Below are 17,362 nucleotides of genomic sequence, written 5' to 3'. Positions count from 1 at the left end.
GACAATCCATTTGGTCACAAGCTTTATTTAAAATGATTTATTTACCAAGCCAGTGTGGAAAAAAGCAAAGGAACTTAGCTTTCAAGTACACTTCAAATACAAAAACAGTGTCACCTATTTCAGAGGCTGTGAAAGGAATGTCCTTTCCGAGTATCATATGCCTCATGGAAGGGTTAAAATTTGAAAAGGAAGAGTGGAAATAGCTTGCTTGTAGAAGGAGCCTGGTTCCAGCTGGGCAATGGTGTGGGAGTATTAGGATCCCTGTGCCCTACGTAACCCCCCGCACCCCACCTTAGGAAGCGACCTCTTGTTCCAGTTTCACACCCGCTTTCTCCCAATCTCGTACCATACATGACCTTTATTAATCCCTACCTACGTCTTTCAACGGTGGGAAGAGGGTTACCCTTTTCGTGAAGCGACACGGGCAGAAAGGGGAAATCTGCTCTGTACTGGGTTTGTCCAGCCTGACTTTCATACTCACTTCAGTTGCCTGTGCAAAGACCTTGATGAACTCACGCATAAAACCAAAAGCAATCAATCAAAAAAACCCCATACTGTCCTAAAAGCGACGGTCGGTACTATATTAGAAAGTTACGCTTCTTGACAGGCGACCTTGCTTGAGGGTATCAGAAACACACACCCCTGAAAGGAAACCGCCCCAACGCGGCAGCTGTCGGCGAAAGCGGCTATTTTTTCCCGCAAATCCATTTTTAAACTCTCTGTTTTCACCACGGGGCTTTCCCCCAGCCTCCCTCCACCGCCTCCCCGCTCGGGCAGGCCCTCCGCGACCCGCTGAGCGGACCGCCGCGGCCGAGCTCGGCCGGGAGCCCACAGCGGCGCTCCCAGCCACCGCCTCGGGGGTGGGGAAGCACCTCCAGCGGCCTCACGGGAGTTGTAGTCGGCGGGGAGCGGCGAACAGCGCCGGAGCCTCACTCCGGGCCGCCTCTCCGCGACATGGCGGCGGCAGCGCAGGTAACACGCGACACTCCCCTCACACTCCGCTGAGGGAGCGCGGAGGGTGGCGGGGCCGGTGGGGAAGAGGTCGGCGGCTGCCGCGGGGGGGGGGGAAGTAACTTCAGCGACTTCCACTTGTTGCAGCTCGGAGCTCGGCTCCGAGGGGAGGAGCCCCGGCGGTGGACGGCGGGGCGAGGCGGGGGGGAGAGATCTGCGCCGCGGCCCCTCGGCGCCGGGGCGGTCTTGGGGGGAGCCTGGCTCGGCCCTGTGGCGGGGGGAACGCGGGCCCGGCAGGGCCACCTCAGCCCGCGGTGGGGTGACCGGCTTCGCACACACAGGCCCTGGGTGGCCTGGATGGCGGCCAGTGTGCGCCTAGGCGCTGGCCCTGAGGGACGGGGAGCTGCGGCTCCCCGCAGCTCCCCGTCCCTCAGGGCCAGCGCCTAGGCGGACGGCAGCCACCATCCAGGCCCAGTCGCCTTAGGTGTCATCGTTTCCACCTGGTGAGCGATGATTTTAGGCCGACATAAACACTCTTTTCTCCCCTGTCATCCACCTCTGAACGGACCCTCCGAGTCCTCCCCACAGGTCACGGCAGCTGCCAGAGGAGCAGAGTCACCCCAGGTCCTGCTAGAAATCAAATACCCGCCTGTGTCCGTGCCCTCACCCGTTATAAAGTGCTGAGAGACAAATATTTGCCACGGCCCTAATCCCGCTTGCCCTTGTGTCAGCAAATCTCCGGCGGACGGAGAGGGAGAGTTTTGCTGGCACACGGGGCAGCTGGGTCTGTCTCCAGAGCAGATGCTGGGTTTGCAGCCGGCCCTCCTCTGGCTTACGTTGATCCCGATAATCCAGAGGGAGTAAGGAAAAAAAAAAAAAACCAAACAAAGCGAATCTTTAGTGAAATGGTCGTCGGACGCCTTTGGGCTCTGGATTCTCCTCGGGCAGAGGTCCTGCAGTGGTGAGTAGGGCTGTGGAAGGGCTGTGCCGTGTTTTGGAGGCTGGTGAATTCGTTGCTGCTGCAGCTGCCTGTTTAGGAGCTGAGAGCCCTGGTGTTTTCTGCCTGGGTTATTACACCCAGCTTCCTGCTGATTTTTGCCTGTGCAAAGGTTTGCTTGGCGTATGGAGTTGGTCAGGTGTAGGTGCCATGCTCCTGGTTCAGCCTTTCACTTGAAACCGAGTTACTTTTCAAGTGTATACAAAGAGAGAGGAGTACAAGGCCTTCACCTCTTTATGCTGAAGAGTGAAAGTGGGTGTTTGATTTTAGCCAGCTCTGACTTCATGCACCCATGGAGGCAGGCTGGGATTAAACTTTCAGGGTACAACATGGACTCTATCTTGTCAGCAACATGGCGACATGTTCTCTGTTGGTGTTTTTCTTGTTTTTGGTTCTGACATGATGTTGCAGAACATGCAGCAGAGGAGATAAACTGCCTTGCAGTAGTATGTTTTATGTTTTCCAGATATTGTGTACAAGGCAATTTCCTGAAGTCTTCCAATGATCCTCATGGGAGTGCTTGAATTTAAAAAATGTTCTAGTTTTTCCAAACAGTGTTTCTAAACATTCATATTTAGAAGACTGCACTGCAGTTAAAAAGTTGTATCTAAGATACTATGGTGGAAAACAAATGATAGTCGATTTTGCTCTTCTTGTTGTAGTATATGTATTTGACAGCGTTTGTTGTGAACATGGTCTCACCACTTCTTCTGAAGATCCAGTTAGTTATGGAGCCTGATTTTCATGTATAAAGGAGCCTCTTATGTACACCATCTGATAACAGTGAAAGAGTGTATTGTATTTGCAGTCCCTCTCTCCACTGCTAGAAGGTTACATAAAAGGAATAGTTACAATAGTTACAAAAGATTACATAAAAGGAATTCGTACTAACATCCGGGAGGCAGGGTCCTGTAAGACTTGGTCGGTGGGGGATCAAGACCTAAAGGAACAACTAGGGAGAGAAAACTATTCAAAATGTAAAGAAAAGTATGAGTAAAATTGCAGAAATTATCCGGTGGACTCAAGGAAAAGTAGTGCTGAAAATTGTTTTCAACTCAGATTGTTATTTGTTTTTCTTAGTTGATCACATTTAAAAATTAACAAGTGCCTATTTGTCAAATAAACACTGAACCCTTCTAATATTCATTAGATGTTGTTGAGATTATTAAACTGAAGGGAACTGTAAAAGCCCTAAGTGTGTTTATTGTTACCCATTATTATTTTTATTTATTTACATTACTGTGTTTTGATTTCTGTTTTGTTTTGCCAATGCAAGGAAACTTTTTAGCAGTTTGTATCTAGTCTAGTTCATATTTTTGTGTAGTAGTTCCAGTTTGTGACTGTTTGTGTCCTAAAATTCTATAGTAGGAGTAATTTTAAATACTCTGTCCAAATGTATTCAGAAGAAGGCTTTACAGTTTGTAACACTGGTAGAAGGAGCAGAACCTTTTATGTAAAGCGTCTCAATCTCAGTGCTTGGAACAGCGCTGGGAAACTGTTGCTGCACAGAGCCTTAACTCTTACACTCTTCCCTTTGATTTAATGTTTTTGTCCATCACAGTGTTCTGTGGTTGCTGATGGTATAGTGATCTTGGCAAAGACATTTGTAAAGAGTTAACCCCCAAGTGTGTCCACTATGACATTTAATTTACTGCTGGGAAGGAGGATGAGCACAGGGAAGGTCTTGCTACTGCTGCAAGCCAACTTAGGTTTTGAAAGTGAACAGGATGGATCAGGGTATCCCCGAATAACTGGGCTCACGCCAAGCCTGCGTCATCTATGAGCCTGTCTGTTCCCACACTGCTCAGTGGTGGCAGTCTCATACAGGCCTCTCTTCCAAAGGCTTTTACATCTTTGGGGTTTGTAACTCTGAAATTTCCCTTCTCCCCCAAAATGGTGACCTTCACTGGAAAACCTGGGAGAAAAGAGGGAGAGAGGAAATACTCCATAATTCGTGCTACAGAGGAAAGAAAACAAGAATTTTTGCTGTTGGCTCTGGGGTAGCTTGATTCACTCAGTGGCCTGTCAGTTTGGGTTGTCTCAGCATGGTTTTTGCTTAATGTGCTTGCCTCGCCTCCCGTTTGATCTATGTGTGCGTGGCCAAAACCTGTAATTTTCAGTGTTGCTTGCGGCTAGTTCACGGGGAACTACATATATGCCAGGAGTTGCCCTAGGGAGCTACTGCTGCTGTTGGCTGGATGGAGGACAGATGGAGTGCTACAGACGGGCAAGTCTCAACACCCACCCACCAAACTTCCCAAAACCATTAGTTGGAGGCAGCCTTTTCAAGTACTTCTGAAACCTCGGCTTGGAGGGACAGTGTGGAACAGTAGATACAGAGGTAAAAAAATCTTGCTAAGGAAAGCCCCCATTCAGAGTTAGGATGTAATGGTTGTTGCTTTTAACTATCCCAAAGTCTCAGAAGTGGCTGAGATGCTTTAGTCAGGCCAAGCTTGCTGAGGAAGTTAACAAGGCTCAGAGACCAACTTTGGAGATTTGAAAAACATGAGATTTTTTTGAAGACTCCAAGCTTGTGCAATGAGCGAGTTTAGTGTCATGAATAACCAACGCTCCTTTGCAGCTGGAAGTCCTCTAGTGTTTCCATTTCTGTAGGTATTTATATGGTGCTCCTCAGAGTAGCATTGAAGCGTCAGGTGCCTGCCTTGAAGAACTTGTAAGAGATTTAAATAGTTGGGTGAGTTACGGAGAGGAAGAACAGGTTTTGTGGCAAGGAGAGTACATAGGGACATGGGGAGAATGGCTTGGAAGAATGAGAGTGCGAAGGGGGAAAAAACCTTCTCACTTTTGAATGAAACCTCTCTCTTCAACTCACCATACAGGCATTGAGGCGGCAGGGGTACCTTTCCCCAGGCGGGGTGGAATAGGATGGGAGCAGTTGAGGAGAAGCAAGTTTCTGGGAGAGTTATGGTTAGGTTAATTCGTAGATGTTAGTAAACACAGTGTAGCGTTCCTGACATGGGGCGAGGTCTGGCGTGTCCTAAGGAAAAAGGGCAGATGAGTTTGTTAAAAGCAGTACTAGTGCAATTCCTGTTGTCAGAAGAGCGCTCTTCTCCTTGAGAACTGACTGCTTCCTCAAACAGGCACCTTCTCTCATCATGAGATGGGTTGTCTTTGTGAGGTACGTACAAGCTCATCCCTGTGGTGTTGTTTGCGGAAAGCGGTCATTTGAGTTCATGTTGTTCAACAGTTATTGATGTAAGGAATATGAGAGACAAAGCACTGTATTCTCCAAATCAGGAAACTGTGTCCCTGGTCTAACACATCTGTCCTATTTGGCAAAGTTCAGTGTAATGTTTTAAAGGGGTTTAAGTCAGATCTTAGAGTGGAGGTCCAATTCGGTAGGTGCAGCATTAAAAAAAAGTTGTTAGGTTTGCCAGCTTTCCCCACTCAGGGTTAAAAATTAACTCTATCTCATGGAGTTCTTATCGTGCCACTTGTATACTCGTATCTGTTGCTTAGATTTGATCTTTTTCTAAGAACAGTTTGCAAATACAAAGAATAGGGGGGAAATGCAGGCCAGTTGTCCACAGAATAGGGAAGTTTGCACAAAGATTATACAAAACTTTACTGATTCTTTTGTATCAATCCTTCCTGTCAGGTTAGGGGTGCAAGCAGTATTTTGTGAATATCATTAGTTTGTGTTCTTATGCTGTAAAATGCAAATATCCCTAAAGCTGAAGGGCCTCCCCACAAATGGACTTTACTGTAAGGAGTCCCTGACTATAAACATGCTACTTTTCTGCCAGGCATTTGCAAAATATGTGAAAGTTTTTATGCACTTCATCTGGTTACTCTCTTCTGTTATGCTATGATACTCTGTGAATTTGTTTTTCTGGACACATATTTTCTGCAAGTTGTGTTTTATTACTAAATGTTTATACGCCTGAACACTTCAAAACAAGGTTTGTGTGTATGAGGGTGTGGGAAATCAGCATAGGTTTGCAGCGTGGTCTCCTGTTTGAAATACTAAAAGAAATAAAAAATATTCCTCCAAAAATGTATTTTTGTAATTGAAATGTGAAGGTTTGTTGGTGTAGAAGGGGGAAGACTAATTTAGGAAGAAAATTTCACTTCTCGGAATGGAACCAAGCTTCAAAACTCCGAATGGAAACCGTAGCTGACATTCAGGCTGTGCGTGGCTTTTGTTTTTAATCATTCTATTTAATGTAGTCCAGTGTGCTTTTTTATCAGTCACATATCTTTATATGCAGTGTTAAAACACAAAGGGTGGAGTTGCCCAGAAAAGCATGTGTGTGTGTGCATGTCAGAAGAGTCACGCTGTCTTTTTTGCAGTTCACCTCAGACCCTTATTTCCAGCAAACAGTTCTTTAGCTTTATGAATGTGCAGCCTTATGTACCTGCATGATACAAAATGAGAAAAGCTAGCAGCACAGCTGCAGTAAATTCCACTGGGACTCTTATGTTTCCTGCAACAACAAAGTACGGAGTACTTTTTCCAGACAATTACTGAAATGAAATTATTTAACTAAATCAGTGGTGTTAAGTCCTGAGAGGTGGAGACCTCCTTTTCCCAGTTCTTCCTTCATCTTTGCCATGGGGTTTGTGTTCAGTGTTCTTTTGTCAGTGTGTCTTGTAGCCAACTGTATGACCGGGTAGGTTGTTTTTTCCACACACTTTCCAAAAGTGTGCCTTGCAGTTATCGGTCAATGTCTGCTTTTATGGGACAAATCATGTTCACTTTACACAAGGGAATAACATAGTTGAAATTGTTGTGACTCATGAATGTAGGATTTGGCTCAGTATCCTCCCTTGGCTGTTTTGTTTTATAGAGTGTTAGAACAGGTATAGAATTGTGGGCACCAAATAATTAAAGGTCTTGTGATACCAGTGGGGGCCATGTGATAAAGTGCCTTTGTTTGGAATGGCTAGACCAGAGTAGTTATGTTAACATGAAATATTTCCATAAGCAGTAGAAAGTAGTGGACCTTGGTTTCCAATGAATTTGGCTTGCAGATCCGAATTACTTTTTAACTGAATTACACCAAGTCTGCAGTGTGAGCTCTGCTCTTTGTGTACACTGAAAATGCACTTGGATGGGGAGTGGATTCTTTGATATCAGGCTATAACGGATGTCTTGCTGCAGCCTTTTTATCAATGAAGAGAAACTCTGCTTGTGGCCTTCCTCCCAGCTTCCTGTTCTGATTGCACATGGAGGAGTGTAACGTTTTGAAGACCTCTACCTTCTGTCAAGGTTGGCCAAAATTGACTAATGAATTAAAAAAAATGTAGCTGCTGAAGATGCAGACATGCCTACCGTAACACAAAGAGAAATTTTATGAAATCAGATTAAAAGTAGGTCATTGTAGCTACCCCACTAACCAACTTAATTACAGTCATTAAATTTTGTTTACTATTTTGCATGTATCTCACTCCCCTTCAGGTAAATCTTTTCTTTTCCTGTAAGTGGACTGTTTCCTCTCTGCTGCTTTCTTTAATCTCCAGGATATCCTTCTCTGTAAAGAAGATTGTCACCCCCACACTAGTACTTATGCCAGCAGGAAGGGGAGCAGCACCTTCAGACATCAGGAGGCACAGCCCAAGAGTGCGAGGAGGGACTGATGGCATGCCCTGTCTTGCCTCCTCTGCCCTACTCTGTGCCAGGTCCTTAGTGTAACTGCACTGATGTCATTGCAGCTCTGCGGTTTTGTGCAAGTTAATGCCGCTGGCCTTAGTCAAATGCTATTATATCAGAGGTAACGATGCATCACCTAAAAAGCTTTTGACCCACAGCAGGTCACTCGTGCCTGACACATGTATCATGTTGTTTTCACATAGCAAATATTTACAGGCGTACCTAACAGGATAGGAAATGCTGGAGGAACAGGGTTGTGCTCTGAAGAATTCTGGGCAAAATGTTCTGTGATCAGGAAGGACTAGATCAGGTGTTTACAGAAGCTCTTCCTATTTTGAAACCTTGGGAAACTAGTTAAGGTACATTGTCAGCTTTCTTTGCCATAGGAAGTGAGCGCTCTGCACCTTTCTGTGGGATGGACTGGGTTTTCTAAGAACACCTCTGGAAGGACCACGGAGGGGAGAAGTACCTTTTTCCCCCTTTTGCAGAGGAGAAGGCAGGTAGAAGAAGTTTCAGCACATTCCCCCTGTGCAATAGCCCAGGTGGAAAGGTCCTCTTCACCTCTGGGAAAAGAAGGGAGTAAATACATGTCTCATGGGTGCGAGCTGATGCAAGGAAGGGGGAAAGCGTGAGACCTTGCTCCCTGTACTGAGGAAAGGGATGACTGGGAGGAGACGAAGAAGAGGAGTAGGCTGTGCAGCTACATGCCTCCAGCTGAGTTGTGGTCTCTGTTCAGGGTGCCTGCATTCTGCCTAGGAGATCCTGGCAGGGATAAAGATGCACGTCTTGGGCTGCTTTGGCACAACAGGATCACCCCCTTGGGAACACGCTGCCTTCCCTTGCTCTGTGCCGCTGAACTGTTGTGCACCCAGCAGTCATTTATCTGTGACTTCTGGGCAAACGCAGTAACTTACATAGTGCTAGTGGGGCTGGGGCAACTCTAAACCACCTTAATCCTCCCCCAGTACATCTCTGCTTGGGCAGTCTGCTAGGAACTAGCACTTGACGAGGTCCCATGCTGTGCCTGTCTGCCACAGGATGCCCCATGTCCTGCTCCCCACTGGCTGTTGCAAAATAAGGGCTCAACTCCCAGCTGCCATCTCTTCCAGGCTCTCTGTACATGCCTGCAGTTGGGCTGGTCACCGTTTTCCTGTCATGCTTCTCGCATAGTCTTTGTGTCTCTGGAGCCTTGAATTGGAGCTTGTTCTGGCCTTTGGGAAAGATGGGCAGGATCCCCATGTTGGTCTTTGCTTTTTTTCCCTGTTGTGTGAGGAAGAGCATTTGGTTTGGCCACATGTTTTGGCTTGCCATTGCCCACATTGCAGAGTCTTCTCACTTACACTCCTTTCTGTAACAGTTGCCACACTGAACAGATATGGCTGATACTACTGTGCCTGCTTAGAAAAGGAAACATTGACTCACTGGGTTTGTTGTTCGTGCTTTTTTTCATTGGTACCCAAACTCAGCAAGTTGCCAGGAGGTGTGGTACTTCGTATGATCACTCAGTAGAATCAAGATAAGAATCTTGGGTATGTAATATTATTGATCTAGGGTGAAAAATCGTGTTTGGCACCACAAAAGGTCAGCCGGGCTATGCTGTGCTGGCCTTCTTTCCCTGAAGCAGCACAGTTGTGGTGGGGATTTTGCAGGCCCTTCCCAGACAGCACATGGTCCATGCGACAGTTGTGTCATAACATAACAACTGCCATCAAAATACGGAAATGGAAACTAGCAGGTAACAAAACACAGGTATTAAGAGAAACACACTAGTAAGCCTAGTTTCAGCCTTTTCTTTATATTTACCACATTTCTGTCTCTCTGGTTTTGTTCAGGTTTGCTTCGTTTCAAAAAGAAAAGAATATGGGATCACATCAGGACCATTTCCAAACAATACCTCAATAGCTAGGGTAGAAGGATGGTCCATTCGATTCATTCAGACACCTACTTCAGCCATGCCAGTTTAGTTAGTTTGGGAGTGAAAGAAAAAAAAGAGAAAGGATATGTAGTCATTTGACCTAATCACACTTGTATTTCAAAAGTTTGTAATATTTTAATTACAACTTAATTTCATTGTAGTTCAGCTTGAATGATAACAAAAGCACAGAAGTGTAATGGCAAATTTTCTAAAGATTCAGTACTCTGGGTGTTGTGCTTGCTTGAAAATTTGGCTGTACCATTGCAGGCAGAATTCTGAACAGCCTTTAAACAGGATGCTTAATAAGTTCCCTATGCAGTTTCTATGTGGCTTTTTTTGAACGATTGTTCCCAGGGTAGTGTTTGAAAGTTTGGGTCCCTAGGCATGGTTGTTTTAGTAAAGTGTTTGAGGCTTTTAATTAATTTTAATTAAGGAAATATTTTTACAAGTGCTAGGTATAACTCACTTGTCATTGTTCTAAGCAAGGGACGTGGTGCGAGGTTTATTTATCCAGCCAGGGATGCTGTAACAGAGCTTAAAATAAAGTGGTGTCCTCTTACATGTGTTGGGAACAGTGGGTTCTGAGGAGGGGATGAGAGATGTTTCTCATGCTAAAACCAGTACTAAATCTTTTAGTAGCTCTTAGGAGTTAAAAATATGCTCCAATGCCAAAGAATCCAACATGCATCATTTTTTGACTCCTTGGCCTGTGTCTAGTCTGTGTCTTGAAAGTCTCCCTGAAATGGAAAAGTCGTCATATCTGTTTAATCTGCAGCCTGTAGGGAAGATCTGGCAGAGGGTTTTGTGAGGGAAAGTCCTGTGTCATCAGAACCTCCCTCAGGGTCACAAGATGAATTGCATGAAATGCCAGCCTGAGCTGGGCTGTAAGACTAACTGTGTTGTAACTCCAGCAAGAGAAGATTGCTCTCTGAGGTTTGCTCAGTAGTTTTGAAAGCTATAACTGAAGAAATAACTGAACTGGAAAGTGAAATCTAGAAGGAAATTTAAAGGAGGTTCCTGGAAAAGAGTTGGCCTTACGGGAATTCATTCCTAAACAGGATCTGAAATGCTAAAGCATCTCTCTATTGCTCATTTGAGATGATAAAGACTTTAATTTTATTTTTTACTTTTACAGAATTGCAGGTGTCACAGAGAAGAATAATCTTTGTCAGCCCAGTGGTCATCAAGGATATGAACTCTGCTGTTTTTATCTAGATGGATGAAAAGGTTAACAGCCCAGAAGGGGAGCTCCTTTGGTTTTCAAGATGGCAGCAACTAGTGGCGAAAGCCAGCTGCAGCGGATTATCAGAGACTTGCAAGGTACAGTGCCATGCTGACAGATTCATTCTGTAAGCTGGACTGCATCCTCCATGTTTTAGATAATAGAGAGTAGGAGTTGTGTTTTCAGTTGTGTAACAATTTTGTGCAGCAATTGTAGCAACATAGTTCAAGGTGTGTGATTTTCTCAATAGAGATGTGACTGATTCTTTTGTGAGAGATGAACTGTACCTTCTGCAGGATCCTAAATTCTTAAATCCTGCAAATTTAAACATACAAGATGAAAAATAAGTTTTACAATTAAAAAATAAGTGTCTGTAGGGTGTGCGATGTGAGCTAGGACTTTGTCAGCATGAATAGAGCTACGCTGTTACAAGACTTCATGTGAGATAAGGAGAAGATATGATTTTTAGACCCTCCCTTGATGGGAAGCTGGTGTGGAGTTGCTGTTAATGTAGGAAGGGAAAAAACCAGAAGGCCAAACCGAACTGGGAATGGAGACCCAGAGGAAGAGTGATGGAGAATTGGATCTGCTGTTCTTGCCGCAATGGAACATGCTTTCTGTGCGCCTGACTTGTCCTCCACTAACAGTAGCCAACCTCATTTTCCACAGCTCTGTTGCAGGCAAAATTGGCAGCAGATTCATAACATTTTCCTGCTCTGTCTCTGTCCTAATCAGCTGCCTATACCAAGATCCAGATATTTATCCTTTTAATTTTTATTAAATATAAGGTATGATATGCACCAAAGCTGGGAATCTAGACCTTCCTGTAACATAAAAAGGAGATCTATGTGCCTGCTAACAAGAAGAGATTTTAATTTGCAAAGGGGATCGAGTGGGACTGGGAGCTAAGGCTCACTCAGGCATCTGAAAGACATACAAAACCAAGTGGAAAGGAAGCTCAAAATCAGTAATTTCTGATGCTGAGAAGTACACCCTTTTGGGGCCAGGGTGTCTCGCCCTCTGCGAGACAGCAGAGTTTGCTTTGACTTGAGATTTCCTCACCCACTACAGGTGTAGATTTTAGGGAAAAGGAGTTGCTGTATGCTTATTTTTATGTAAATTATTTTTCCCATTTCTGTTTTGTAACCAGCACAAGCTGAACCTTCCTGAATAAAGCATGGAGAAGATAAATGTGCTGACTGAACGACTGTTCTCGTGTTACTGATCCCCTTTAGCAGATTACGTGCTTTGTCCTTTCTAAACAGAATTCTGTTTGTCCTGTGGCAATGCCTTAATGTGCACATGAGACAGCAAAAAGTTATTTCTCTTTCCTCTACTGATGAACCAGTTAGCAATTGTCTGTTACCAGTTTTTGCTAAGTGTCAGAAGGAGGTTTTGCTTTTTTTAAGAAGTAGTAGTTCGTATACATAACTGGAGCTCTAGTTTTTTTATAGGTGGTGTTAAATTGCAAGCATATCAACAAGCTTTTTGCACTGTTGTTAAGACAGTTGGACTGAAAGAAACTGAATACACATGCACAATGCAGAAAACCCATTTATTTAGTTGTTTATGGATTCAGTGCTGTATATCTCTTGCATTAGTTAACCATTTTGGTGTCTTGTTTTAAAGATGCTGTGACTGAATTAAGTAAAGAATTTAAAGAAGGAGGGGAACCGATCACAGATGACAGTGTCAACTTGCAAAAATTCTCCTACAAGCTTGAGTACCTTCTACAGGTAAAAAGTGATGTGTGTCATTTGTAATCCTCCATTAAAGCTAGGCCTTGTTTTCTCTTATTGCCTCTTCAGTATGTGGGGTTTAACTCAAATAAGCATAAATATCCAGTTGAGTCTCTTTTTTTTTTTTCAGTAAGAGGACTGAATTGTGTGCTGCTTATTATACTTATTTCAAGTGAAAGTAAATAAATGTAACCAAAAGGCAGTGCTGGCAGTTTGATTGAGGAATGTAAGGCTTTTTCTATTGATCTGAAAGATTTGAGCTTGATTTTAAAGATAGATCCTGCTAAATTATCTTGGAAAAACTGGTAATGAAATCTTGACGACATTTTAATGCAGAATAAATACTAGTAAGCTGTTCACGGTGCAAATATAGTGGTGTGAGTAATTTACAGAATTTTTAGGAATTTCACTTGGGAAATTCATTTTTATTGTATGGAAAGCTTAACGTGAAAGGCTGATTTTTAATCTGGAATGCTGCTTTTTGGCTAACCTCAAAATTTTAGTAAAGGAGGACACTGCTGGACAAACTAAAATTCAGTTTGCATAGTCTTGTGTCTACACATACTGTAATCATGTCACTGATGGCAACAAAGACATGCTAATCTAGCCTTAATCTAGGCAAGAGAGTTTTAATTGGGTTGCAGAGGCTTCAGCAGAAGCTGAAGAATCCTTTAGGATTTGAATGGTCCAAGCTGCAGTCCATACCCTCGCTGCATTGCTGCTTTGAATGTGATTTAGCTAGAGCAGGTTTTTCTGGTACGTACATGTGTGCTATTGCTACACTTGACTGCAGGTCTCTCAGCAACTGGTTGTTAGTTCCTTGCTCTTGAACCGCTGCTGAATCTGCTGCAAGTCTTTGTTTCAGCAGTTTTGAATAAATGTCTGTATTTTAACTAGACCCAGAACATTATTATCTGTTACTGTCTGTAAAGTAGCTTTTGTAACTGCTGGATTGCATCAGTGCAGTACAACGTCTCTTTCCTTTGTGGATACATTGACTAAAACTAAGAGGAGTCATGAAAGCACATGTTGCTGGGAAAGGAGCAGAATTCCACGTAGCTATATGTAAGTATATTTATATTTAAGCTTTGCTCATTGCTTTTTGTTTTCCTTGGTTAAGTTTGACCAGAAAGAAAAAAACACATTGCTGGGGACCAGAAAAGACTACTGGGATTATTTCTGTGACTGCCTGGCAAAAGTCAAAGGAGCTAATGATGGAATCCGCTTTGTCAAGTCTATTACGGAAGTAAGTATATCAGTTAAGCATCATAATATGTGGTTTATGTTTGGTATGTCTTTTCAGAGAGCAGTAGAAACCAAAAGAGAATACACTGCTTTTAACATATGGCAAAAAAAGTTGAGAATTTTTATTTTTAATTCTCATGTAAAGTATAAAAATGGAAGGTTACTCTTTTTAGTGGGGCACTAAATTATATAGGATTAGATAGTCTGACTCTTACTTATTTTGAAAACCACTTACACAAGTGAATGGTCCTTTTTGTCTCTGGTTGTGCCCCGCGTTTCATAAACTTAGTGCCATTTTCTCTAAAAATTAATGAAAAATTAAGTCAATGGGAGAGCCTGCCGTCTTTAGCACAACTTAAGGCAGGACTTGCTCTAAGAGTAAGAAGAAAAATTCACCATGTTTGACATTTCTTAAGACTTTTTCAACTGGTCAGTAGAGTTGAGGAGGACTGACTGAGAGCAGTGTTTCATCTTCTGTCTCAACTTTGTTCCTCCATGTCAAAAAGCATGATGTAATGGCTTGGGATGGTTGTCATTATTCCCTTGGGTAAGCTGTCATGAACAGGACAAAAAGCTTTATTTTTATTAGATATAGTAATAAAAGCTTAATCTTGTAACAGCCATGTTATGTCTTCGGCAAAATGAGTGGGTGAAGTAAGTGCTGTGAGAAGCTTTCTGTGCTGATCCTGTCTGAGTCTTTAGAATAATTTGAAGAAGAACTTCCCTTGTTGAGGCAGGTGGTGTGGTGGTGCCAGCCAGCATTGTCCTGATGCTCAGTTCTGTTATCTGTGAGCAGTGCTAACTTGTATTAGCCAGTTACTATTTACAGCAGATTTCCTTATTCTCTTAGCAGCTCTAGATAATGTTGTCTTGAGCCATCTGAAAGAGAGCCATGATACTTTAGCAGAGGCAGGCTCTGTGTTTCCTACCTCAGTTTCTTCTCTCAGCAGCTTAGGCAACATTGAATTTTGCTGTTCCAAGGCAAACAAGCCAAGGAAGGGCTCCAGCTTGTTTTACTACTGGGAAGGGAAACAGGGGAGAGCCATGGAAATTGGGTTTGACTTTCCCACTACTTCCAGGAAGACTGGAGAAGGACAGTGACTGCTGCTGCAGGAAAGATCCTCTGACTGTAGCTACTGGCCCCTAAATTCTCAGCAGCCGTAGCCAATCTGATTTCTCTGCAAAGGTGACTGTGCTGTAGCCTGTGGTATCACCACATGTAAAGGCTGCTCTGCTTTTTCCTCCTTCTTCAGTACCTCTGGGTGTTTAATGGTTAGCATGATATCAGAAATTATTGTTTGGAAGAAGGACATTTTCTATTTCAGTTTCTGTGCAGCCATAGAAATTAGCTTGTGGAAGACTTCCTTTAACTTTATTAGCTTGTGGTTTAGGAATATGAACTCTAAAAAAAATCAGTCAACTGTTTCAGGTAACTGAGCTAGCAGACTCAGGTCCAGAAAAGAAATGACAGGTGACAGAAAAACGTATTGGTTATTCTCCTTCATTACAGATGGAAATCAGCAGCCAATTTTTGAACCTGGCTGGATAGAACGTAAAGGTTTCCAAATGTCATTTATTTGCTCACTGAATAGTACTTGTTGACTTTCAAAGATGGAAGTGAACAAGGAGGAAAGAGTAATGGCAGTTACTTTTTAAGAATGGTCAAACATTCTTAAATATTAGGGTGCTTGATATGCTAGAGAGGTGGAGCAAGGAAACAAATAGGAACCCTGGAAACTGCCCAGCTGTTAATTAAACAGAGTGCCTTGTCCTTGATGGCATTAGGTGAGCCGTAAGTTCTAGTTGTTTCCCTTTCACTGAATACACATCTTTCCAAGTCTTACAGCCACACATTGCACATGCTACAGTGCTAGAGCCGTACATTGCACCTTAGCTATAGTGTTTGCAGTCAACATGGAAACACTGACAATACCAGACACTGCCTGCCTCCCTGAATTCTGGCAGGGCCCTAGCAGGAGGTGACATGGTTTTGCTTCCTAGTCAAATAGTCTTTGGCTACTTGTAGCTGCAGATACGTAAATATTTTCCTCTACTTCTCCTCATGTAGTATCTCCATGCTTAAAAAAGGCATTGCGATTTAAATTGATAAACCAATGGGAGTAAGGATAGGATCAGTTCAGTGGCTTTTTTTGACTATTCTTAAGATATTCACTAAATATACCTAGTTAGGAAAAACACTCATAAGCTTCTGTGCACAGGGCAGGGACGGCATCTCCCTGAAGAAATATTCAGACATCTACAGGGTGAATGAGGGCAAAAAACAGTTAGCAATTAAATTTCCTGTTTCTGGGGTACTTAGCCTTTGGGGACCATGTTATTTCACACTTTGTGTCCTATAGAATTCAAAACAAAAAGCAGTAAAAGGTGTTGCTTCCTTTGCTCCACATTTCATCATTCCATTTAAAAGGAACATTTTTGTATATAGTGGATTGCTGAGATAAACGAGGAACCTGTGCTTGCTTGAGCACAGAAGCCCAGTAACAGCAAAATCAAGGAAACTGAGAGTTAAGGTATCGCTCTCACTTCACCACAGTGGAATACTGGTCAGAAGGAGAGAAAGCTTATGTGGTCTTTGAGCCTTCTTTCACACTAACTTTTCAAGCAAAATTTGCAGTAAGCTCCTAACTTGAGTCTCAGCCCCTGTAATATTTTCCTTGGCTTCCAGTTTTAAATCATTAATATAATTGGTTTGTTAGTTGGATGAGTAGTTTGGTTAGGAGCATGGCTGACTGGCAAGAAATTTTTTTAATCTCTTTTGTTTTCCATTCCTGAATTGATTACTGATTTTGCTGGAAAGGAGAAATGAAACACTACTGTTTAGCATTTCATTATTTTGCAGGACAACAAATAGCTCAGATATAAAAGACAAAACAAAACATCAATTCCCCAAGTCAGTAGCTATACCAAAATTTAGTGGAGTTTTGTGATCCCCCTTATGTTGATTTAACAGCTGTCTTCATAAAAAGTTCCATTAATTTCAGTCATGCAGCTGTTCTTGGTCTGAAATAAGAATTAGATTTTTATCAACTTAACGGCTAAGTATTAAGAAAGGCTTTTTGCATAGTCTGGGATTACTGTTTCTGTGGGGATGTTTATTTGTATATGTGTACATCTTTGTTCTATGATTAGATCTGCCCTAAAGCTCTTCCAGCTGTGGCCAGACACATCTTAGGTAACCTAGGCAGTCACTTCTGGCTTTGCCGGGCGCATTGAGATTTTGCCTTATATTGGGAATTGCCCATCATATTAGATGATTCTTGGCTTGTGACACCTTTTATATTATTATAAAGTGGACAACAGCCAGCTGTAGATACAAATTCGACATTCAGAAAAGATTCCACCCAATGACAGTGTTGGGAGAAGGTGTCTCTCAGTGGCGGTTCTTAACTGCTTCCTTTACAACTAGTGGCTTATTGTGGGTTTTTTTGTGTCGGTATGTAGACTGTTCTGGCCATGTCTCTACAGGATTACAAATGACGTTTAAAATTTTCTTTTCATGTGGTTTCTCCCTTCCAGCTACGAACATCTCTTGGAAAAGGAAGAGCATTTCTTCGTTACTCCTTGGTTCACCAAAGGCTAGCAGACACCCTGCAGCAATGTTTTATGAACACCAAGGTGACCAGGTAAATAGCAAAGTACCTTGTTAATTAATGGGTGT

At 43.0% G+C, this 17,362-nt stretch overlaps 1 protein-coding gene across 10 annotated transcripts in view; it reads left to right on the top strand.

Annotated features, from left to right (window-relative positions):
* The first annotated feature begins 865 nt into the window (after nt 1-865).
* FYCO1 (FYVE and coiled-coil domain autophagy adaptor 1) overlaps nt 866-17,362 on the top strand; it is a 53,158-nt gene continuing 36,661 nt past the window's right edge. For 8 of the 10 annotated variants that reach the window (XM_075143237.1, XM_075143234.1, XM_075143233.1 and 5 more), the window contains exons 1-5: nt 866-972; nt 10,613-10,797; nt 12,329-12,435; nt 13,559-13,684; nt 17,221-17,327. In XM_075143237.1, the coding sequence (XP_074999338.1) occupies nt 10,743-10,797; nt 12,329-12,435; nt 13,559-13,684; nt 17,221-17,327 (395 nt within the window). In that variant the 5' untranslated portion in view covers nt 866-972; nt 10,613-10,742. Of the gene's footprint in view, nt 973-1,404; nt 1,913-10,612; nt 10,798-12,328; nt 12,436-13,558; nt 13,685-17,220; nt 17,328-17,362 lie in introns of those variants that run through there. The other 2 variants (XM_075143242.1, XM_075143232.1) reach the window with 2 other exon arrangements.

Source organism: Calonectris borealis, chromosome 2 (genome assembly GCF_964195595.1).
Source record: "Calonectris borealis chromosome 2, bCalBor7.hap1.2, whole genome shotgun sequence".
Lineage (NCBI taxonomy): Eukaryota > Metazoa > Chordata > Aves > Procellariiformes > Procellariidae > Calonectris > Calonectris borealis.
The sequence above is the reverse complement of the archived record's forward strand: the minus strand, read 5'-3'. Positions and strand labels throughout refer to the sequence as shown.